At 43.7% G+C, this 24,314-nt stretch overlaps 1 protein-coding gene across 7 annotated transcripts in view; it reads right to left on the reverse strand.

Moving 5' to 3' along the window:
* Positions 1-24,314, reverse strand: part of DENND1A (DENN domain containing 1A) — a 149,727-nt gene that overhangs the window by 63,632 nt on the left and 61,781 nt on the right. For all 7 annotated transcript variants that reach the window (XR_005952829.1, XM_041406468.1, XM_041406472.1 and 4 more), the window contains exons 6-11: positions 21,926-21,995; positions 21,336-21,416; positions 19,191-19,244; positions 15,512-15,622; positions 11,636-11,736; positions 5,827-5,872 (exon numbers count right to left, since the gene is read on the reverse strand). Coding sequence is in view for 6 of the 7 variants with exons in the window: in XM_041406468.1 (XP_041262402.1) it covers positions 5,827-5,872; positions 11,636-11,736; positions 15,512-15,622; positions 19,191-19,244; positions 21,336-21,416; positions 21,926-21,995 (463 nt within the window). In the remaining variant the exon portion in view is untranslated. The remainder of the gene's footprint in view (positions 1-5,826; positions 5,873-11,635; positions 11,737-15,511; positions 15,623-19,190; positions 19,245-21,335; positions 21,417-21,925; positions 21,996-24,314) is intronic.

Genomic DNA, 24,314 nt, shown 5'->3' on the forward strand with positions numbered 1-24,314 from the left:
AAACCTTTCCTAACCATCCTTGCCCAATTACTTGTAGCCATAATTAATCACCTAAAATCCATCTAAATCAAACTAACATCTACACCTGCCTTTTATTTTAAATGTCTCTTTTTAAAAGAGTGGAGAGGTATGGAAAGCTGGTTTAACAAGCACACTGAACCCATTGTTTATGGCCTCTATAAACATGGCTTAGTAAGAATTACTGACTTAATCAGAGAGAACTTATCTCCTGGTGAAAAGAGCACTTTAAATTTCAGAAATGGCACCTTTACTGTGAAAATCTCTTAACTTTTCAAACAAACTCCGGGGGGCCTTAAACACCAGGTCCGTAAATAAGCGCAGTCCGGGTGCCTGCCCTGCTCACAGACAGCCAAACACTTGAGTCATTTAAATGTTTTATGTGGAAGTTCACAAAAACACAGAAACCATATTCTAATAGAAGAATTAAGGGGTGCTCCTCCATCCCACTCTAGAAGCAGTATTCATCCATAACAATAACACCAGTTTTACTAAATGCTATTTTATCATCACTGGCTACACTTGGCAGGTTCTGCATTTTCTGCCATAAAGGAATCCCAAGTTAAACTTCTGTCAGGTGAACAATTTCATTGAATAGTTTAATTTAAAACAAAACGAAAAAACCTCCACAACCATCAAACACCAGCACCCCTGCCTTTCCTCCCACAAACCAGGTTTGCGTAACTTCGCGGCTAAATTGCTGCCAAAACATAAACCAAGCTGATCATGAGGTTTTATAACCAGATACAAACGTGATCAGCATCTTAAAAAATGTTGTAAGAGTAAAAGGGTGATACCTTCCACCGATTCTTTTGGAAAGGCAGAACTCCTAACAAAAACTAACATTCTAGCGAGCCTGTGCACTAGGTTTGAAATTCTTAAGAAAGTATGATTCACAACAAGTCTAAAATCCATTTGCTTAATGACTTGTCTCTACTGAATTAATAGTTTCCATTTATTTTCTTAAGGAAAACACCACAACGCTGCAGACAACAATGTGTCAATCTGGCTGCCAGAAGCAGGAAAGGCAGCGGATATAAAATTTTATTATTTCATGCCCCAAGAGCAGCCAGAAGGACTTAATGAAATCACGGCCAGATTTACAATCTGAAATGGCTATTCAGCAGACAGCTCTGCTTAAGCGGGATGTGCCCCCTGACCCCGGGGCCCTTTGATCCGGGCACAGCAGGTGGGCTGCCCCCCCAGCCCATCTCCCACCCTTCCGCCCGGGCACCCCGAGCCTCTACAGGTGATTCCCCAGATCCTTATCACAAGCAGCTGTTGCCAACTGAGTGACAAAGTGCACCCGTGCTGCCCCGGCGCTGTGGCACACGAGAAAAACCTCTCTGCTTCTGGGGAAGCCTGCTAGGTACTGCAGGGCTGGGCTTCTGGAAACTCACCCTCAAACATGCCCCCAGAACCCCTCATTAAAACAGGGTTCTTATTTCTATTTCCCCAATAACTAGATAAAAGACAATTCCATAAGTAATCTACCCCATTTTAAATGCATTTTTATCAATATTCCTGAAACCATGTACAGCCATATTGGGAATATTTGTGAGTGGCTAAACTGCATTTAGGGGTTTAAGACCTGGATTTAAGTTAATCTATAACCCTCCATTAAAATCCAATGGAAAAGCTGCACTTCCTCAGTTACAGGTAGAGGAAGCATTGATTTACTAAGTATAAATGGGTGGGAAAAGCTAATTAACGCTTCTCACCCCAATCAAAAATATAATTAACAATTAACAGTACCAGCGGCAGATGCCAGTGGTCAATGAATTCTCAGGGTGTGTTCTGGGAAGGGGACCCCCATGGCAGGGTCAGGCCTGAGCCCAAGCTCACAGAACACAGAACCCGTGCTCAGGGCTCGTTAGCTCAGATTCAGTGCACGCTAATTGGGCTGAGGTCACACTGGATCCCGAGCAGGGCATCCTCACCCCGAACAGGAGCAGGGGAATGTGCCAAAAAGTGCTCCCCAAAAGCATGTGGGGGGTTCTGAGAGCCCCAGCTCCACTCCCCTGGCTGCACAGGAGGCATTACTGATACCAGGTGAGATCAGCCTCCGTGTCCTACCACCAGTCACACAACAGGAATTTCTCTGAGCATTGCTTTCCTCACAGGAACATTTTTGCTGATATCAGGTTGAAGCAAAACAAAAATCTACTCATATAGCTTTTATGATATACATCAGTGTCCTCTTTCCTTAGGAGAAAGGTTAGAAGAACATTCTGAAATGCAATGTGTAGCTTCACACACAAATTCTGGATAATCTTGTAAGAATTACAGTTCTGAAGTCCCAGAAAAAGTTCTTGAATAACTGGAATATTAATAAAAAATATATGAAATAGTTTTCCAATTCTAATTCTAACTGTAAAGGCTGGGTGTGTGCCCCAAACAGAGCAGGAAGGGTGGCTGTTCCCTAAGTGGATCCCAGAGCTGCACAGCTCCGAGCCCAGCACAGCCATCCCCAGCAGTCAATCCAAACCACATGTGCCCGGATTCCAGCAGGGAGCTCCTAGGTCAAGGGCACTCCCCTCCATCAGCACCATCACTCTGATAACCTTCCTACACAAACAGTTGCAGAAACAATCGTTTTCTCTGACAAAATGTAAAGGGCTGCAACTAAGTTTGCCAGAGCTTCCGACACACGGGGCAGTTTTATGTAATCTGAAGGCTAAAACAGCCTACAGTGCACGGGCAGAAAAAAAAGATAAAGAAAGGGGTGTGTTCTTTTGATAGAGTTTCATTTTCCTATCTCATTATTTATCACTACTAAGTACTTATCTTCATCTAATATGAATTCAATTAGTTCCATAAGCATGTTCCATTATTCATGTGATAGCTCCAGCCTTGCTTATCCAACAGCTTATAAACTTTTAGCCTTCTTTGAAGTCACTTTATGGATTGCTAAATGGAAATCTTATAAAGAATGACTAACTAGGTGATGATAGAAAAGCTGAAAAATAAGAGCATAAAACACAGCTCTGTATTTTCTACCAAGGTTTTCCCCCATAAATCAGTTGGAGCCCTCTGACCTATAACAGGAGATTATCTTATCTCACTGGAGAACATTTCAGTCACAGCAAATTAGATTTAACAGTCAATGGATAGGCTTGATATTTTAATCATAAGAAAAATTTGTCATTTTCCATTAAAATAACTGTTCCTCCTACAGAGCCCCCGTGGAACACGAGAAACTGCAAACTAACTTGAAGGTACCAAACAGTTCAGGAAAGATCTGTCGAGCTGAGAGAGGCTGGATTTTGTTTAAAGTCACCAACACTTCTGCTTCTTCCAGAGGCCCCATTCCAACACTGGGATAGCAAAACCCACAGAAACAAGACTAGAGGTAGAAAATAATTGTTTCCTATATCCCAAACCCATCTTGCCTTCCCTGGCAAGATGAGTGCTGGCACAAGGACAAATCCAAGCCTGGGAGGTGCTGGGGCAGAGGCTGAGCCCAGACCTACCTGCAGCACTCCTGGGCTCCACAGCAGGGCACGGGTCCACCTGCCTCAGGCACAGTGCAAGGCTGGGGATGAGCCCCCTATCCTGACACTGGGACATGTCATTACCAGAACACTTCTAAAGTCCTACTTGTGCAATCTCAGCATTTACAGAAAAAGGAATATTGAATAATGGTTTGTAGTTCTAGTTTATAAAATTATTTTGGTATGGAAAAGATAATATATTTTTAAACAAACACAACTGACAGGTCATGAGAAAAAGAACTGAGCTGTTGCAACTACAATGTTATTCTAAACAAAAAGACCACACAACTTTACATATGAAGGAAGGGACAAAGAGAGTGAGAATTCAGCACCACAAACTAGAGGCAACCTAGGAGGGTCCAGCTCAGGTGACAAATGTCACCTTCCCTTGCTCAGGGCACAAAATTCTGCAGCACTTGCCACCAGACAGATCCAGCAGCCACTGTGGAATTTTACGTTATTTTTCAATGGAAAAAGCAGAGTTAGCTGCAAGATGCAGTTCTGTCTGTAACTGAATTTATCCATAAGAGCAGAGAAAACAGTTTGGTTTATTTATTTAATTTATTTGATAAGGCACTTTGAATAACTGTACTTTGCCAAAGCATGTCTGTGTTCCAGAATCTCTGGCTATTCAAAAGCCAGACTGGATTTAGTACTAAACAGATTTTTTCACAAGTTACTAAAATGGATGAAAATTGGCTTCTCCAAGAACAACTCCTTTTTTTGAGTTTTTACAGATGGAGTTTGGAAGGCCCACAGAGCCCTGCAGTCTGAAACACAGAGACAAAGGAAGAGGCAATGGATTTCTGGAGCAAAGCAGGAGTGAGACATCACACAAAGCAACTCCAAGGTGTAATTATTAAATATCTTTTCTATATCCATTCCCAGGCCAACCACAGAGCTCGCTGTGAGCACAAATATCTATGAAAGCTGCCAAGTGTGTGCATGGAGATGTTCTCCCAGCCCCTAGCAGCTCTCTTCCATCTTTTACAGATACCACAATAATCACACCATTGATTGCCTGGGATGGATGTGGGGCAGAAAATTTGATCTATATGAAGAATGCATTTCTTCCCAGATATTCCCACACTCCTGTCTGTGCAGTATCCAAGGGTGATTATGAGTAACCCCTTGAACAGAAGCATATGATGTGCAAAAAAAAGTATGTGTTGACTTTTTAACCAATTGGTTATTCACAAACACATTGTACTGCAATTCTTTACTTGGTTTAGCAGTATAAAGGGCATAAAAAATCATCTGTAGCCAGGATGCTAAGAAGAAAAAAGACATCCTGTACATTTAATCTATCTTTTCATGAAAAAACTGCCTTCTAAAATTACCTCCCATTAATGCTGGAAAAAGGGGGGATATTACACAGCACACACAAACACACAGGGCATCATTATTACACACATTTGCCCTAGTGAAAGAATATTAACCAATATTTCCAGAAATGACACATTTTTATGTGCAATACAAGAACAATTCCTTTATGTGATGTAATCCCAGCTCTCTGGGGTACTTCTGTACCCATTTCCACACACAGGACACACAGGGACACAGGTGCCCTCCTGTCCAGGGCACGTGCAGAGCCAGCTGTCCAACCCTGTCCCCAGGAGGCAGGAATGGCTCTTCCCACCCAGCACTCCTGGGGCAGGGGCACAGTCAGGGGGGATGAGGATTTCAGAGGCACCTTAACTCAGCACCTTTTGTTGTCCCCCCAGATGCTTTTGAGGAAAGTCATCCACTGTTTCACCAGTACTGGAAGCAAAAGCAAATGTGCTATTTCCACTTCTAGAGTTTTTTTTTTAAAAAAGTCACACGAATTACTGGGAATTGTTTATAGGAGAAGCTTTCTGTGAGGGCTGGTGCTCTGCCAGCTTTGTGTTAACATTAACTGCAAGTTCCTTCTTTTCAGATCTTTTGAACATTTAAAAAATTACAATCTGTCTGCAAAAGCCTAAAAGAGAACTGTAACTGTCAACATTGTGGTTTAATACCGACTCTGCCTTTGTGCCTGAGTCCAAGCAAGGCACTGAAGTGATTAAATGAAGGCCCAGGGCGGGGAGGGGAGCACGACGTGAGCTTGTCACCGCCGAGCTGCGAACGGGAAATCTGCCCAAGGAGCACCGGGGAGCAAAGCAGGCTCCTGAACATTCCACATTACCATGTATGCCTCACTCAATTCCCCCAGCACTCCCAAATTAACAGGGTTATTGCATTTTTAAGCATATGAATGAATGTGTAATTGCTAGCAGAATCTGGCTCTAAATCATACCACTATATATAGTTTCAGAAATGGTGAGAGTCTTACCTCCATCAAACTTAAGTGTATTCCAATGAGGTAGGGCATGGGGGCACTGTGGAGAGGAAAAGAAACACAGCTTTACATCCTCGTAACCCTGAAGAGCACACGTGACTTATAAAATCAGCTACAGCAAAACACTGGGATACTGGATTAGGTTTTGCTTAAAAAATAATAGATAACATATATACAAACAAATCACATGTGAACAAAGTGTCAGTCCATATTTGAAATATGTTTTTTAGTATGCAATAGTCTCCCACTCCTGTAAGCCTTCACTTTTTCTTGACAACAGAATTTCCAAGTGACTAAGTTTAGGCAGGTACCTAAGGACAGCTATTAAACATAGACCTAACACTGGAGTCTTTTGCTGGAAATCCAACAAAATGTGTTAATGCAATTTTAAAAGCATACACAGACTTTTCCAAGAGTATTCTTTCAAAAACTGGACCCTGTTGTCGTGGTTAATTTAATGTATACACATCATCCAGTAGTACAAGTTTTGAATTCTCTGAAGGAGTCCAAACACATTTTTAAGTAATTTACTTTTAAGTATAATCTTGACATGTTATCATTTCTAAAAGAAAATATAAAAAATACTTTTGAAGGTCCTTGAGTCCAAACACATTTTTAAGTGATTTAAGTATAAATCTTGACATGTTATCATTTCTAAAAGAAAATATAAAAAATACTTTTGAAGGTGCTGATAAACTCCAGAGTTCCTGGGACATCTGCTGATAGCAGTATTCCCCTCAGGACACAAAACTTAAAAACCCCAGAGGCTCAGGCCAGGTTTTAGCCTCGGACACAGCGTGACACCTTTGTCAGCCTCAGTGTTTAAGGGGAGCCTGGTCTTCTCCACGTCCCTTCCCTGACGGGAGCAAAGCCCGAGAAGGAGCAGCAGAGCCGCGATGGGAGCTGCCTCTGGTGTCCAGGATTTCCAGTCCTGAGCTGCTCGCAGCCTCCCCCTCGCAATCAGAGCCATCAGCCAGGCTGCCAGAGCTGCTAATTGCAAATATGGCACATCCTGCCTGCGAAACGCAGCGCACACAGACAGACACAACTTCTAAAATAGAGCCTCAGCTCGCTTTGGATACAGAAGCTCAAAGAGCTCATTTTCAATTTCAGATGAAAAAATGAGAGAAATGTCACTGTACTGCCTTGGATTAAAATATCTCCCATATTGCTGCTCTAAGCTGGTGCCTACTGCTCAGTAAGAGCAGTACAGTACTGAAAAAGCTCCTGAGACACCAGGCCAGCAAAAATCCCTGCTTCTCCTATTCCTGAGAAATACCTTAAAAAATATATTTACTGATAAGCATATTAATATTTATGTTGTTTATTAATACACTCCCTCAAACTGCCACTCTGTAGGATGCTCTACCGAGGTGGAAACAGCCCCCGCAGTAGAAATTCCATGTGAAACCATTTTTTTTTTTCCTTTCTGAGACATTAAACACATCCAACTTCCACAACCCCTTCCCAGCTCACTGGCAGAACATTCCAGCGCCTTGTCCCACGTCACTGCAATGAGTGCACCCCCACAGCCCCTTGGGGCAGAGCCCAGAGGCGCTGCTACGGCACAGAATTATCCCAAATGTTCTGCTTGCTGGGAATCCCGCAGGTGCCAGCTGGAACGCGCGCCCAAATCCCGGGGCAGAAGGTCTGACTGCTCCCCAGGACACAGGGCTGCTCAGCTCAGCACGGCTCTGGCACGACGCGCTTCACTTGTGGCAAATGCCATCCTTGAGCTCCAGCGGCCGCAGCTCAGGGGCAAGGGAACAGGCAGGAGTTGTACACCGAGAGAACGAAGCCCTGCTCTGGCTCGGGCTGCCCCGGCCCCTCCGCTGCCACCGCCACCAATGTGGTTCCAATTAAGGACTTCCAGCAACGCCACAGCTTCAATCCCTCCGTCCAAAGTCGGAACCTCGGCAGGAAGTCTTAACCCTGCAAATGTCTCATCTGGTGGAACCTCGGCTAATGTAATGAAAGGAAGCAGGAAGAGTGCAGTATTCCTGAAAACCAGCCATTTATTAACATCTCCAAACGTGGCAAGAAAAGGTAAGGCTCAAGATACGTGGATCAACTTTGGATGCAAAGGCTCATCTTTTCTTTTTTGAAGCGACAAACATTACATAGAACGGCAATGCAGCACATAAAATAATTACAGGGACTGCATAAATAACCTCAATAAAATGTAATTCTGGTAAAGAGCAAAAGTATTTCCAATAAAATCTACCAGAGAGATTCTGTTCTTCCATCATCACTCATCAATATGACTGAATAGGAAACACACCTAGAAGTAAATGCCCCAAGTTCATGTCAGGCTTCATAAATTGTTTTTATCACCATTTCTCTTGACCATGAGTTAATAATAGGCCATTATTTAAGTAGACCTTTAGCATCCTGCGCAGGGGAATGTGGTGTGTCCCCCCTTCCCCACCCAGGGCACTCTGAAACTGTCCTTCCTCACTGCCATTCAGGTCCTGAGACGTGGAACACTCCAGCAGTTTTTAATATTTTATCAGGGTAGATTTGTACTTGCAAGACTTCCAAGTGAAGTTCAGCAAGATGCATCCCTTGGATAAAGGGCAGGAACACTCGGCACAACCTTTAATCCTTCTGGGAGCCCTGGCAGATTAAAGACTGCCCTTCAGAGCAGGCCTTCCCCACTGCTTGACACTTCATCAGTCCTGGGGCTTCTTACAGCCACAACTACTAATTACTCAAAGTAGTTTGCTGGCAGCCAATAGCCATTAAGTGCAAAACTAAGAAGTATCAGTTTCTACCACATGTATTTACTGCTCAAACAAAGTGCCTGTGTGAGCCTTTTGGAACAAAGAGAGGGGTCATTACTCCTCTTGTGCTATGCTGGCTCCCAAGGCAATCGGCCTTATTTATAATCACATGAGTTATATAGGTAAATATCAAATCATTAAAGTAGCAATGCATAAGCATGAATATGGATTTTGGGGACATAATGGCTATATATTGCCCATTTATTACAGTTGCATTTTTACAATTTCTTTAATTCGTTTCCTTAGGCAAACTAGAGACCTCTTAATTATGCTCCCAAGAGGTGGGCAACTACTAATTGGAAGAGAAGCAGGTGAAATAGAGGGACATTTCTTCTTAAGTGAAAAAAGCCCAGCCTTAAAAAACACTGCAATTCACCAGGAAAGTAATGTAAAGGGCCAAGGATCTCCAAAAGGTTCCTATTTACAGCTATGCAGGGATTTCACCATTTTGCTTCATTGTTCCAGGAAAATGGATGAGAGCACATTTACCACATGCATGTCTTGCTCTGCAAACATTGACTTAACATGTGGCTGTCTCCACACAACTTGGTACTTCCCTCTCCAGGGCAGTCTCCTGATTTCTCTTCACATTCCTCATTGAAATGCAACAGAATTCCACCCGAAATTTATTGGGGTAATTGATGCAAATTAGGAACTTGACTGCATAAATTGGAACAATGCAGGGAACGCACAGCTGTCAGCAGGAGAGCAGCTACAAGAGGCTCCAGAGAGTGCCCAGGTGTGCCAGGCTCAATGGCAATGCCCACCCAGAGCTCCCCAGGCAGGAATTTTTGTTTCCCAGCAGCAGGAGGACTCCAGCTCCGCCTCCACCTACTCGAGGAGCACATTGACTATATGCAGATTTAGAAAACAGGAGAAAGGGGGTTAAAAAATCTCCTGGAGAAAGGGCAAACTGCCCCAACAGAAGCGTTTGTTCAGCAGCTGTGCCAGGGTGCTCTCAGAATTTATTCATGCTGGCTGCTAAGCTGTCTGTCTGATAGAAAAGACTGTTTTAATCACCCTAGAAAATGTACTGTTTCTTGTGGTGACAAAGCTCTGGGGCTCAGCACACACTCAGCTGTGTCCCAGCTCAGCAAAGCAGGGCTTTTCTAAGGGCTCACTTTAAACAGACACTGAGAGCAAGAAGGAAACAAACAGTCACAGTGGGAGTGGGTTTATGGCACACAGAAAACAAAGTGGGAAGAGGAATGAGGAAAATTGATACACTGCTTCCTTCACATCACCAAATGCTTAAATTCCCAATGAAAAGGATGGACAAGATCTAGCCAAATTCAAATAGTTGTATGTGCCTGACCATCGATGCTTGGTGGCAGCACCTCACTAACCAGGACTTCTGGCACCTGCTGGCATGTGCTCTAAACAAACAAAACCCAACCAAACAACCCCAAACCAGCCACCAGCAGAGCAGCTGTGCTTCTGTACTTCCTCTCTTGATCTGTGCTCAAAGGAACAAGCAATTGTGCATTGGTATGGTCTCTAGTGACAGTATTTCAGTTTCCTGCACCAAAAATGTCTCCCTGGGCTGAAAATACATTAAAGAGCAGTGCCTAATTAAAAAATACAAATAAAGGATAGCACTCTATCCCTTGCTTCCCCCCCTGCCCCTTGTCCTGAACAATCTACATGACAGGGATGAGGTGACTGAAGCCATTCCAGCTCCATGCAGGAGCCACCAGCAGCACTGAGTCAGCATCCCCACTACAGAGCAAGAGCATTGAGAGCAAACATTTGGGAGCCACAGCCTTTCAGCATTTTCAGGGATGAGGGAAGGTACATCAGTGAGGAATGCAGGGAAACAGAAATATTAACTTTAAGAAAACCCTTTCAAGAGGGAAATGGGAAGCAAAAGGCAAATAATCACAGGTGGAATATACTTTTTTCAAAAAACTTTCAAAGATCTCGAGTGACACACTCTATCCATCCTTCTGTGAGTTTCAAAAGAGCAGGAGAAGATTCAAAACATCACAGCACAGTCAGAAATGAGCACAGCCAGCTGAATGAACAAGATATTCTGTATTCATAAGAAATGAAAAATTCTCATTGCTTTAAGTTTTGTTCCTATTTCAGCTCTCTAAAATTCTTATGTCATATTTGCAAAAGAAATGACCAGACAATAATTAAAATGAAATGGAACTCTTCTATTTTAAATAATCTCAGGTCACTTCCCTTTAAAGGCAGACACCAGGAAGCAGAAATACTGCCTTGAAGCAGGGAGCTGATTGCTCTGTCCTCCCAGGCAAAAATGACATCTCCAAGTTCACGTGGTTACAAAATAGATGGTGGACTCTGTTTTGGGAGATATTTTATGGCTCACAAATTGTTGCTAAATTGACTTACTCAAACAATGACCGTGTGTGTAGCTACCTCTCCAATTAAAGTTCCTGGCTGGGTAAGGAAATCAGCTGTTGCATTTGTGAGCTGCCTAACAGTCATACTATTTGAAATCATTCCTTGCACTCAGCCTGGCTCCCTCCTGCCACGGCTGGGTGTTGGCCACCAGAGAGTCCCCTCAGTGATGCTCAGTGACTCCTGCCTTTCTCTCCTGCCCCAGGGCTTGATTTTTCACCCTCTGGGCAGGCCCCTGGCCCTGCCTTTGTCAGGAAGTCCATGGATAACTGAAGCCTGGCTGAGCCCTGGAGCAGCAGGTACCTGAGGGGAGCTGGGGCAGCCTCTCCAAGTGTTAATTACACGTGAGAAGCCCATTATCCAGGGAGAGGCACCTGCTGGCACTGCAAATGACTGGGACCTGCCCCTCCTGTGCAGGGAGCCAGGGAAGGCTCATTTCCACAGGAGATGACTCTTTACATTCCGCTCCCCGCTCCTGACACAGCCACACACAACATTTAAACCAGCTGCACAGGAGCAAACTTCCTTTCAAGCTGCACAATTTGGTGTCCAGGCCTTCACTCAGTGCTGGTTATCCAGCTGGACCCCCAGGAGCAGCTTCCCCCTCACCCTGAGCTGTGCTGTGAGGGACACACACTCAGGGATGGCCTTACCAGCAGTAGTCCAGGAGATGTGGGGGCAGGACAGGAATGTAAACGTGCTGCCAGAACATGGGGTAGAGCATGGCTGCAGACCCGTGGATGCAGGCAGTTAACTGAAAAACACAGAGAAACCACAGCGTGAGACAAACCCCCAGCTTCAAATGGTAAACTTGGAGGCAAGAAAGTAAAGAACCAATTCTGCTTTCCTATCAATGCTTTATTAGAAAATACACAGCAGTGCTGGCAAAAACAAGGGTCTCGGGGGGAGCAGGAGTGGCTGCCATCTGCCTTTGTGAACAGCTGAGAACATGATTCACTCAACAAACCCAACCTGCAAAGAACACCCAGCATTGTATAAAACAGCAGAAACATGGAAATGAAAACACAAAGGGAAAAAGAAATAGTAATGGCAAATGTCCCAAACCTGGAAATTACCATCCATTAAATATCATAAAACTCCTCTGACATTAGAACACCAACTGAAAAAGATGTGACATGCATTTCTTAAAAACACAGTACACTAAAGTCACTGATTAAATCTTGATGAATTAAAAGGGAATTTTATCTAATTGCCCTTCACCTAATCATTTGATCCATTTAATTTATCAGTTATATTGTTAAAACTCACACAGAAGAGCTTTGGTGTGGCAGGCACTGAAATAGCAAAGGCAAGTGCCAGTGAAGCCATGGGGAGAATCCTTACAGAGGAAATTACTGCTCTCAATCCTATTTCAAACAATAATTATTAATCTGGAGAAGAAGATGAGCAGGATATTTGTCACATTCACGAAGGATATTAATATGGAGCAGGTGCTAATGCTCAATAAGCCAATCTCAGCAAAAGCTATAGGCAAAATACTGTAAGAAAGGAGTATGAGCACAAACATTTGGGGAAATAAGTAAATAAATCCGAGCACTCACACACAGACACATCCAAGGCAGACTCAGAGGGGACATGGAAGAGTCACATCCACCCTGCCCATGTTCCCAGCTCAGTGTCCTTCAATCTCCAGGGACACCCAGCCCAAGCACTACATTGAGCTTCACTTGTGAGAGATGTTTTGAACACAACTCTCAAGAAATCCTCCCAGCTTGGAAGGCAGGAGGAAATTGAGCATTTAATGCCTTCTGGGTAGGGGGAAGGAGGGACAGTGCTGCTCACAAGTCCTGAGGAGACAAACTCTAAGGGACTGAGGTCCCTGTGTGCTCTGAAGGTGTCTGAGATCAAACTAAGCAAAGACAAATCATGATGTTAATTCTAGCATTTATGGGGTATCAAACTGTTCATATGTTCTAATTCCTCACCCTCAGAGCCCTGAGGCCAATCAGACCCCAGCCAAGGAGTAAGAGGCTGTGTCAGAGCTCCCTGTGCCATGGCACAAGTGGCACGGGAAGCTCTGCTCCAGGATCAAAGCAGTATCCATGTCACAATGGGATTCTTTGCTTCGTGCTAAAACTCCAAAAGTCACAGGAAAATCAAGCAAAGAAATCCACCTCAGTATGATGGAGCCAGACTGTAACATCCCTGAAATCCCCAAGTTTAAGCCATTTCAGAGCTTCATAAGGCAGCTCATCATGAGAGGCAGCTGCTGCTGCCCCACTCCCAGGGCACACCTCGGGGTGCTGCGCTGGGGTTCTGAAGGAGAAGGGAACTTGGGGTGCAAGGAGAGCTCTGGCTTCATTTCTGCAGCAGCATGCTCCCACCAGCAGGTGAGCTTCTGCCAGGCACAGGGGATTTATCATTTTGGTTCATATCTGGCTTTCCTTGAGGAGTTAGATCACAGAATATGTAACGAAATTTAACAGGAATACCTGTTTTAACATTTTGAGAAATTACCTGCATTTCCAATTGTAGAGAAGAACACAATCCAAGCAAACAGCTATAATTTCTCCATAGCTCAGTACACACGGTTTATAAAATAGCTAACACAGCTTTGTTCAGTTACCTCTAAATCTTATTCAACTTAAGGATATAAGGATATTTAAAATCAAAATCTGAATTTGAGATCATGTATTGGAGCACAGAATTCATTCCACCATAAAAGCCTTTCTACCCAGGGTGGTGGTTTCATTTTCTCTCTCTTACCTGGTATTAAATTCAAGCCCTGAGTGTGAAGTGTGTCTCCCAAGGGTAACAGAAATGAACTGCAAACAGGTCCCTTCCACTTTTGTGCTAAAAAGCTAAAAGCCCCAAACAAAGGCAGCAGCCCCTGAGCAGCCCCCCAGGCTGGCTGCACTCGGGGACTGGGGGGTTTGGTTCCTTTCCAGGGACAAGGTCTTGGCACTGCCAAGCACAGGCTGAGAGCAGAGAATGTTCCTGGGCTGGAACGGCGAGCGGCAACCGCTGGCTCCGGCCCAGCTCCTCAAACCTGCCTTACTCTGTCATCCAATCTGCCAGCAGTTTATAGAGAAACCTGTAAGCTAAGAACACACAGTATGAATACCCCTCCCTCCCAAGAACCAGACGTGCTTTTATCTTGGACAGAGGCAAAAGGAAGAGAAATAGCAGAAAGAGAGGAAAAAAACCCAGCCCCACTTGTGAACTGGCTCATTAAGGAAGGCACAGTGACAGGTAAGTAATTCCTCTTCCCAGGCTCTGTCACAAAGGGAGAGATTAAACCAACCAACCACACAACCTCTGAAATGCTTTGGGCAGCCCTTCTCTTCTTCCCTCCTCTCTGATCATTTACTGTTCTTTTCATTCTGTAGGTTGCTGAAATAAACACCTCTCCTTCATTTTATTCCATTACCAGACCTGGATGGAATTTTCCTTATTTTAGTAGTGAGGACATAGAACATGTGGCAGATAAAGAAGTTAAGATTTTACAAGTTTTCTATGGTATTAAACTTTATAATGCTTAAATGCTTTCAGTTAAAGGTGGGATTGATTGTAACCATTATTAATAATTGTTATTAGGTGCCAGAGGCTATTATAATTCTCCTTTCGCTTCCTTTCGAAATGATACTGTGATAGTTTTTCTGGGATTAAGTCTGAGGTCTCACTCCTCTCATTTCTCTGCCCCGTGCTGACAGACCATCCTTACAAGGGTTTGTGGACATCACTCCAGCCTTGCAGAGCACTCACAGTGCCACGGAGCAGTTTGAAGCAGACCTGGTCCTACAGCCAGACACCAGTTACAGCCCCAGGAAATGGAACTGGCAGCTGTACTTCAGCCAGGACTGCTCCAGTGCTCAGCCCACAGCACTAGAAACCAAAATTAGTTAAACCATCTTCAGCACACACAAAGGAAAGCAATCAATAGCCATTTACAGAGCAAACACGACCACAGAGCATTTGCTTTCATAAAGAAAATCACAATCTTATTGACTGCTAAACCATGAAATGCATAACACAAAACTTTGAACTGAATCAAGCCCTGTGCTTGTTTTGATCTCCAGCCATTTTTAGAAGAGAGTACTCTAGAATATTCAGCAGCTTTCATCTCTCAGACACTTGACAGAGCCTAAGGAGCATTAAGACTAAACCTTATCAAACACAACTGCAAAACTGTGCACTGTCAATGTACTTTAGCCCACTCCTCTGGTCCATCCAGAAGAGGTCACTGGAACATCCATTTGACAGTGTCATTTATCTTTTTTTTAACCCTGTCAAGTAAATTCTGAATAAAGGACTTCACTATGGCAGAAGTCTTTGAACATTCATGTACCAAACAGACACAAAAATGTCTGTATTCAAAAAATTCTTTTGAACATCAGGGGACAACAGAAGTTCCACAAAATCCTCACAATAAGGCGCAGAACGCAGCTGGGCTGCATAACTGAGGTTGAAACACAAACCTGGAGAAAATCAGTTAATTTCCTATATATGACTGTAATTAAAAAAATGAAATACTGTGACTAGAGGAAATTCTTGTGCATTTTACTTACAGTGCTCAGCTTACTACAGCAAATGAGGATGCGGCGCTCGTACAGCATACTGGCGTAGAGATGCAGCATGTTGTTGACATCAACTGCTACAAAATACTCTGTCAGATTTCTCTGGGGAGAGAGAAGAATCATTTTTGACTCATGGTATTACAAAACTAAGTGTCCTTAACAAAAAAAAAAACAAAACACCCAAACCCCAAACCAAAGAGATTTCATCCTTCTATTGTGCTACATCCAGTACGTGGCTTAACAAAAGAAAGCAGGATTTCATCTTATGGCAGAGGCCTTTCTAACTGCAGTATGTCTCCCCTAAGTTTTGGGAAGCTGGGTCTTGGAGTAATAACAGTGATGATGTTTCACACACAGCTTTTTGAATACAAGATACTTCTCTGGGAAAAAAAAAATGTTCTGTCACTTTTATGGTGACCACAAAGCTGCCTGATAAAGTACCAAAAACCCACATCCCAAAACTAAAAGCAGCTCTCAGAGGCCAATTTTAATACAGCAAATTCAGTTGTGAGCTCAGCCTGTGCTAAAACAGTTCTGACTATTGGAACACATCTGCTCATTTCACACACACAAACCCAGCTGTCTGAACTGAACCCCTCACTTCGGGCACTCGGACATCCCTGGGTGGGAGCTGGGAGACAGGAGCACTTCCCTGGGGAGGCTGAGGAAGGGAATTCTCTCTGAGCATTTCACTCCTTAAAACAGAGAAATTAAAGAAAAGGGGAGAGGTGGAGGAAAAGGTAATACCCAAAAATGCTGAATTAGGGAATTTGTTTCTGAATAGCTTCTTACAGACATGAAAGGGTTGCTATAGGATAAAGACAGCCTTATACAAAAAGCACATGTGAGAGAAAAATTAGATTAGTCATGAATTCAAGTGCAATCTTAATCATCCTTAAATAAAAAAGTGCAGAAAAGCAAAAAGCAAATATGATTTAGAAACTTAAAGAAGCTCAACAAAGCCTATTAGCACTTTTGACAGATCCAAGATACTTGGCCTGAGAAGTCTGCCAAGATGCTTCATACTGTGCAAAAATATGTTCCCCAGCTTGCCATCCAAACACAAAGAGCTGAAGGAAAATTAAGCATTGTATTTGGGAGACTTTGGTACTAGTATGTAGAGGGATAAAAACTGAGCTCATTATGGTTGGCTTCAAACATGTAAAATAAAACAATCATTCAGGTCTTTGTTACAGCAGAGCTGGAGCCACAGACAGGTACAGTCAAAGGAGAAAAAAAAAAGCCAACACATTTTGCCAAAAACCTATTAAACTATCATGTACTTTTTCTGTATTTCTCATCCCATCTGTGCTGATTAACATGATATTTTTGTCTAAACATAAGCTGTCTTCTCTACAGCTCTTCTTCCCCCTCTCACCCACCCTTCCACCACGCCAAAACACAGCGCGTGACGACACAATTCCTGCTAATAGTGGGAATTAAAAGAATTTTTAAGGAGCCCTGAACTGCCTTTGATGCCACCCAACTCAGAGGCACAGCAAAAGCAGCACACAATCCCTGCATCCAGCCCGAGGATGCAGCCCTGCTCCACACAGATCTGTTTGTGAGGCAACAGCCTCCCCTGCAAGAGGAAAATAGACGTGGGGACTTGATTTGCAATTGTTCTTTCATCGAGTTTATTGTGATGACATGACACACAAATGTACCTTCAGATGGAAAGATTTATAAGGTTTCAGTCTTGTCTGCTCTCAGAGATTTGCCAAGGACACCTGGGAACCATGTGGGCTGCATGGAAATGTATTGGTACTGAGGAGATTCACGTGTTCCCTCGAAGTTGTATTTATAAGAAAGCTGTCAGCTCTGAAGCTGAAATTGGGACTTACACATGTATTTTGAAAGACATGTCTCGTAAGTGACAAAACCATGAATGAGTTAAATAAATACAAATGAAAGCGTTCCAGTTTGCAGGGTAATTGTTATGTATTTTGCTTCCTAGGATTTAAACCTTTCTTGGGGCAGTGAAAAGGGGGATTTTCAGAACAGGTAACCCCACTCCTCTCAAAATTCACCAAGAGCACTACAGAGCTCCCTCACACTCCTTTGAAAGTTTATTCCCAGATCAATCATCCATCTGATCATTTGCTATCTAATATCAATAAACACACACTGACTACACAGACTTTTGAGGCTAAAAATCACTTCTCTTCCACCATCGTCTGAAGAGGAAGTTGGACTGAGTGACACAAAAAATACACAGGACATCATCCCCAAGAAAATGCCATCATTTCAGCCTGTTACCTTACCTGCTACTTCTGAAACACAACAGCTAGTACCAGGAATTTCAGTCGTGCACTGCATTTCCTGCAACCAGCCCCATTTATTTCTGAAGTCACTCTGCATTTACACATCCATCACACAACTCACATCTCCTGAAGCAGGGAATGAGTTGCTGTTACAGAAAAGTGCCCATGCTAAATGGCTCTGGGACTCATTAAACACATTGATCTGACAAAAAGTCAGGTAATTCCAAGAGTTTTGTTAACATTCCAAACAGAGCTCTCTGCAGCTCTCCACTCATCATCACATCCAACTTGGAAGTTTGGCACCACTAAAACTTTTGCTAATATGTGTTTTAAATGCAATTCCTGGTAAGATCTATGGAATTTTTACTAAACCAGATCAATTTATTAAAATCCAGCAGACTTATGCCCACTTAATCTCCTTGTATTATTCCCTAATGTGCTCCTCGTTCACAGGAAAGTTGCTTTAACAAGAAATTACACAACCCTGGGATAGTGGGAGGTGTTGCTGCCCATGGCATGGGGTGCCACTGGACGGGCTTTAAGGTCCCTTCCAACCAAATCATTCTGGGATTTTATAATTCTGTGTATCAGGACAAGATTTGATGGTTGGTTTAGACTCAGGAATAGATTCCTGAATCACACCCAGCATATCATATTTGCACAAAAATAAAGCACCTCAGAAGAAAGAGTACATCTATTAAATTTCCTGTCAGAATATGTGTCAGTATGAAGAGTCTGCACAGAAAAACCAGCAACAGTGTTTTGAAAGGCAAACAAAAAGGCCCGAATGCTATCTGCTATACAAATCACCCACAAATGAGATGGAATGTCTTGATGATTCCCTTTTTACTTTCATGCCATCAGCTGAAGGATATGATGCTGAGACCGACCGCAAAATGCTCAGGGAAGAAAACGGAGATGTCAGGCACAGGAGTTTGGCTGAGACAGAGCAGGAGCACATTAAAGAGTATTTAAGAGAAGCAAATGCCAGCATTGTCTCCCCACAGACTTATCATCTGGCTGGAAAGCTGAGCCAGGCTGGAACACACACGACTGTGTGAGGCTTAAAAAGTCTTCCAAAGAGTGGCTCTGAAGAGCCCAGGTGTGCTTGGCATTCTCAGGAGCCACCTAGCAAGCAGAGCATTTTCCCTGCTCTCTCAGGTCATTCTTCCAGAGGGGTGGCAGTGAAGGGTTAGCAGAGCTGCTGTTTTACCCACATCAATCTGCCCACCAGTGCCCTGCTCTTCACACAGTTCAGCTTTTAATCACACATGCAGATTGTCAGCTCCTGAATGCTCAGTATTTTACAGAATAAAACTTATCCCAAACAGAGCAATATTTGTCATCTATATAGCTGCTGACATTAAATGGAAACAATAAAGTGTAGGGTCCTCCCAAATACTCACATTTTCAGGTATACTGGGAAGCTCTCTGGTGTCAGGCACAGTAAAGTAAGAGTGCTACAAAAAGAGCAAATATTGATTATTTCAATAATGTTGAAAGCAATCTAAATTTATTGCTTGGTATTGGTATCAGCAGGAACAGCAGTTGCTCAGCTAAGTAAAAATGACAGAACATTCATTACCAACTACCAGCCTGAGCTCTCTGTCCTGGACTCCACAGGCTGGGTTCTCACATCACAGGGGCAATAGGAAATGCAGTAGGATAGAAAGTACCAAATGCTCCTGGAAAGTTATATTCCATGTTTTTGTTCTGGAGAGCTGCTGCCACAGACAGGCTCACAGGGGCTGTGACAGATGCCAAGGAAACTCCAAGGCAGGCTGTAATTCAGGCTAGCTTCCCCCAGCCCACGGCAGGATGGACTTCAGGAAGCAGCAGCAGGCAGGGCCTGCTCTGACTCAGCACCAGAGAGGTTCATTCCAACCAAGGGGAAGTTATGGAAATGTACTGGGAAATGCTTCCTAAGCTCAATGCCTGCTTACCTGAGAAATACTGAAAAGCTCTAGGTCACTTTTATACACCTTAAAAGCACATTTTGAAAGACCATATTGCTCTCATATTTTCATAATCCATTCTAATGTTCAATATTTTTAATTGTCTGCATTCCAGGAGCCCAGGCTCACTGCAGCTCCCAGTCTGACCACGGATGACTTGCATGATCCTTGGTCAGGGCTTTGGAAAGGAGAGAACAGGACTTGTATACAATTCATATAGTTTTTAAGATTTTCACAGTTTGTCTTAAGGATACTTATTAATTACTGGCTGAAGCCTCAAAGGCTGTTCCATCCTTGGCATAGCTCCACAATTGGCACAATTCTCTTGCACACAAATCTCAGCCATCTCAGGGCTTCCTGATCAGGCTGTAACCTGAAATAGCAGGCAGGGACCACAGCTCCACTGAATGGAGACGCTAAATGAGAAACACAAGTTTGGCTTTCTGATGCTTCACCGGTTTGGTTTAGTTTGGTTTGGTTGCAAAGATGCAATGCCAAGGCAGAGGAACAGCACTCAGAGCTGTACCACACAGAGGAACCTCAGTCTGACCCCGCAATGGGCTCACAAACAGCCAAAATAAAATCAGCAAGACACGGTCCCTGGGCTGCTTTTTTCTATCCTTTCTTGCTCCATTGCCCATGAAATGTCTGAGACAAGGGGAGACAGGCAGCATTCCTTGGAACCACTGGTATGAAAAAACTGGAATATCCCCACTGCCCCTGGCCTTGGGAGACAGCTCATGCCCTTAGCAGAAATGCTGCTCCTCAGGAGGGGTCTTTGAGGGGCTGGGGACATGTCCAGAGCCAGCTGGGACCAGCAGGGACATACAGCTGCTCACTGGGCACTGCCTGCCTCGGGGGGAGCAAGGAGCAGGAGCTGCTTCTTGCCAGAAAGTGCTTTAAGGGAGTAAAGGAAATGCAAGGCAGACTTCCCAGGAGGGTCCACATGAACTCTCAGCTGGCAGCAGCAGCAAGGAGCCTCTGCAGTGCTCACCACAGCTGCAGCACAAGGCTGTGCTGCTAAAATGAAGACCAAATCCCCAAATATTAAATTCAAAATACAATCCTATCAATAAAATCTCACATCTATACTGTCAGTGTGCTTTGCTTAACTTTCTCACAAAATATAAAAATGAATTAAATTCTTTTTTGTGTGAGGTTTTTTGAGGCTGGGGAAAGGAAGAGGAGAAGGAACCAGAAAATGTGATGAGCAGTTAATAGTCCCAAGGCTGCTGTGACAGGGAAGTGCCTGTTTGCTTCCCAGCCTGCTCCCCCTTCAAACTCCCAGGGCCAGGAGCTGTGGGCAATAAATGTCCTGTTGGTGCTCCTGACCTCCTGCAGGTCACCCAGGGTATGGTGAGACATTCCCAGGGGAATACACACAGCCTTCCTCCAATCAACTGCATTTCAAAGACATCTGAGGTTAGGGAGAGGGAAGCAGAGGGCCCCAATTGTGAAAAGGGAATTTCACAGCTCCTCACAGGAAAACAACACCTGTGTACAAGCTCCAGGAGAGAGGATTGCTTTTGACATTCCTCTAGTATGACATGGAATGAATATTAAACACCTCAGTTTACATCTCCCCCCCACACTTACCACTCCAAGATGAACAGAGGTTCCTGGCTCAGGGATGGTGAGTTTATGAAATGTTTCTAGGAGCTCACTCCTCTGACTGTCCTGAAATGAGAATAAACCAGGAACACTGAGCAAACTGCTGCTGTCAGGTAAACTCTGAGCCACAAGGGCAGGGTAGGCCAGGGGGTGGGTAAACATTTTGCATTTGTAAGTTCAGTTCTACTTTTACTGCCCATGATAAACTTGGATCAGACAGCTGGCAAAGACTGATGGGACTCTGCAATATGGGAACTGCAGAGTGACAGGAACTGTGCTGGACACAGCTCAGGGAGGCAGGAAAGCCAGGATGGGTGACTGCAGGGACTTGGGTCGGATCCACAGCCACAGTCTTGCTCTTTATCTTTTTCAAAAAGAAAATTAAATGTGTATTTATGATAAAGAGGCACTTGCCAAGCTGAATATGATCTTCTGTATCACTGCATCATACAGATTAATAATTCACATGGTCATCTCTGATAGATGCACTTCTTCAAGCAGCTTCTTTCATCCTCTCACCCTCATTCATTTGACATTGGGATAGGAAAAGGAGGGTCAGTATTTTAGAATAATACCTGTCCTTTTGCTGAATAATCTGCCAAGACATTGAGCAGTTTATAAAAGACTTCAAACCACGGGAGGTAACTGGAATGAAAAAGAAAAAAAAAGAAAAAAAGAAAAGACAGTTATTTTGGTTTAAATCCTAATACAAGTGGGCTTTGAAAACTGAATAATCAGTGTCTCAGTTTTTAATTGTTTTAAAACCTCATTCCATCACTGTATTTAGCCTGGCCCTTGCTTCAGTCAAACAGAAACTTCACCTCTGGTATGCACACAACTTCCAAAAGAGAAGAAGAAACAAAATTAAAAAGGAAACATGCAGAAAAATCACATTTTTTTCATTTACTTTACATGTCCATTCCACAAAGTGAGACAGTGAGGATGTTCCTTTTCCCTGCAGCTCAGGTAGGATTCTGTGCCCTGTCTGCATGGCACAGTTCTGGATTTCAATCCCTTTCCCAACACCAGTCAGCAATTTCCCTCGGCTGTGGCGAATGCAAAGCCAGCCAGAGATGCACTCCCTGATGCTCTTTAATCACAGCTGCTTTCTGAGGCAAATGGATTCTATTTTGATATAGTTAGACAGGATTTAAAGTTTTTATAAAATATGACTACATCCTGACAGCTGTAAGGAATGGAGTGCCCTGTGGTCCCTGCCTGTGCAGCTCTGGTGATAAATGAGGTGAGAAGCTCTCTATGAGACAGACAAAGTGACTGGCACTCCATCATTAGCGTTTGTTTGAAGCCTGCAAATGCTACTGTAAAATGTAAGTAGCTTATCAAAATATACTGATAAGCAACTTAACTTTTCATGTTATATGACAGTATTATCGTTTAAATTAATACGCTCTAAACATCTTTACAAAGTGTGTATTCGAATAGAGCAGAAAGACAGACAATTACCACTTTAAACAGCATTTAAGTTTGACATTATATTGTAAACAATCCAGAAGGATTAGGTAGGAGATAAGTTTCTTTCTTTCTGTTTAGTTAAATAAACTTCAGCAGAGTTAAAAAGCCATTACAAGAGTAACAAGAAATCCTCTCCAAACATATCTGCTAAGTAGAGATTAAGAACCCGGTAAACAAATCCGTGCAAGGCATCTATCAAAAGAGTTTGAGAAGACAGAAAAGCAGGAAGGCAGAAAGCTCCCTGGCAGTGGGAAACCAAAGCTGCTTCCACAGAGGCACCATTAAGAGTTCCACCTAATCGCTCAGGGACTTGGCCAGAAAAATACATGTACTGAGTTAAAAGAGAGTCCTTAAAACCACGACTGTGCTCCTAATGTCTGTGGAGCATGCCTTGTACAAGGGGAAAACCAAGGCAGGCTCCCCCAGGCCTGCACCTCCTCGGGCCCAGGGGAGCTGGGGCAGGGCCCGGGGGGCAGCGCTGAGCCCCCAGAGCGGGGCAGGTCTGGGGGTCCTTCAGAGCCTCCCCCACCTGCCCTGCCCTGCCCGGTGCCCACTGCTGGGCTCCCTGCAGCTCCCAGGGCCTTCCTGGCTGCCAGCACACACCCAGCATGGCACAGCTGAGGCTCCAGCCAGGAGAGCACTCCAGCCCAAACCAGCTTTGCATTTGTACTGGGCACGCAGGGAAGAGCCTCTATGATTGCAATGAAAGTAGCCCAGATACATCTCAGATTCACACAGTGTCAGAACACCAGCAAACCCCCACACAGCAGCAGACACAGCCCCATTTCTGCTACCCTTGTGACTCCCTGGCTTTCCCTTCTCTTCCCCAGTATCCTCTGATGAACCTACTGTCCTTTTTTAACATTCACTCTTCCTTGTTTTCCAAATGATGGGTTAGCATCTCATCATAACTGCTTCTTTTTCTATCTTGAGATTAACTTCCCATTTTGAGGACAGTGTCACAGTTTGGAACCTGAGGAAATGAGCTGGTATTTGAAGAACTCATCCCTCCACAACCCATGGGGGTCTGTGTGGCTCTTGCTCAAGAGAGGGGCAAGACAAACAAAGACAAAAAACCAAGAAAAACAAAGACAAACTCACCACCAATTGTGCAAATTATGCAGACAATCTCACTTCAGTTTTCACCCCCTCCATTGTCACCACACAATTCAGGATCTCTCTCATCCCAAAATTTCTGGACACATTAGAAAGCTAATTTATCTTGCCATCTTCAACACTCTTACTTCATCACTTAATCCATGTGTTGACCACTCAAGAATAAAACAGTTCTGCTTTTATTAGACCAAACTGTGACCAGTTAAAGTTGAAACAAAATCCCCTAAGAAACACAGCTATCTGAATTTGTTTCTAGATGTCTGCCAAAAGGACAAAGGGAAAATATGTGTATTTTTTTTTCTTACAGAAAGCAAATCCTCAAGGCAGCCCTAAAACACCCCTCCAAAGAAACACAGGCAGAGTTTATAACCCAAA

This window comes from Onychostruthus taczanowskii, unplaced genomic scaffold, assembly GCF_017590055.1.
Source record: "Onychostruthus taczanowskii isolate IOZ18803 unplaced genomic scaffold, ASM1759005v1 scaffold25, whole genome shotgun sequence".
Lineage (NCBI taxonomy): Eukaryota > Metazoa > Chordata > Aves > Passeriformes > Passeridae > Onychostruthus > Onychostruthus taczanowskii.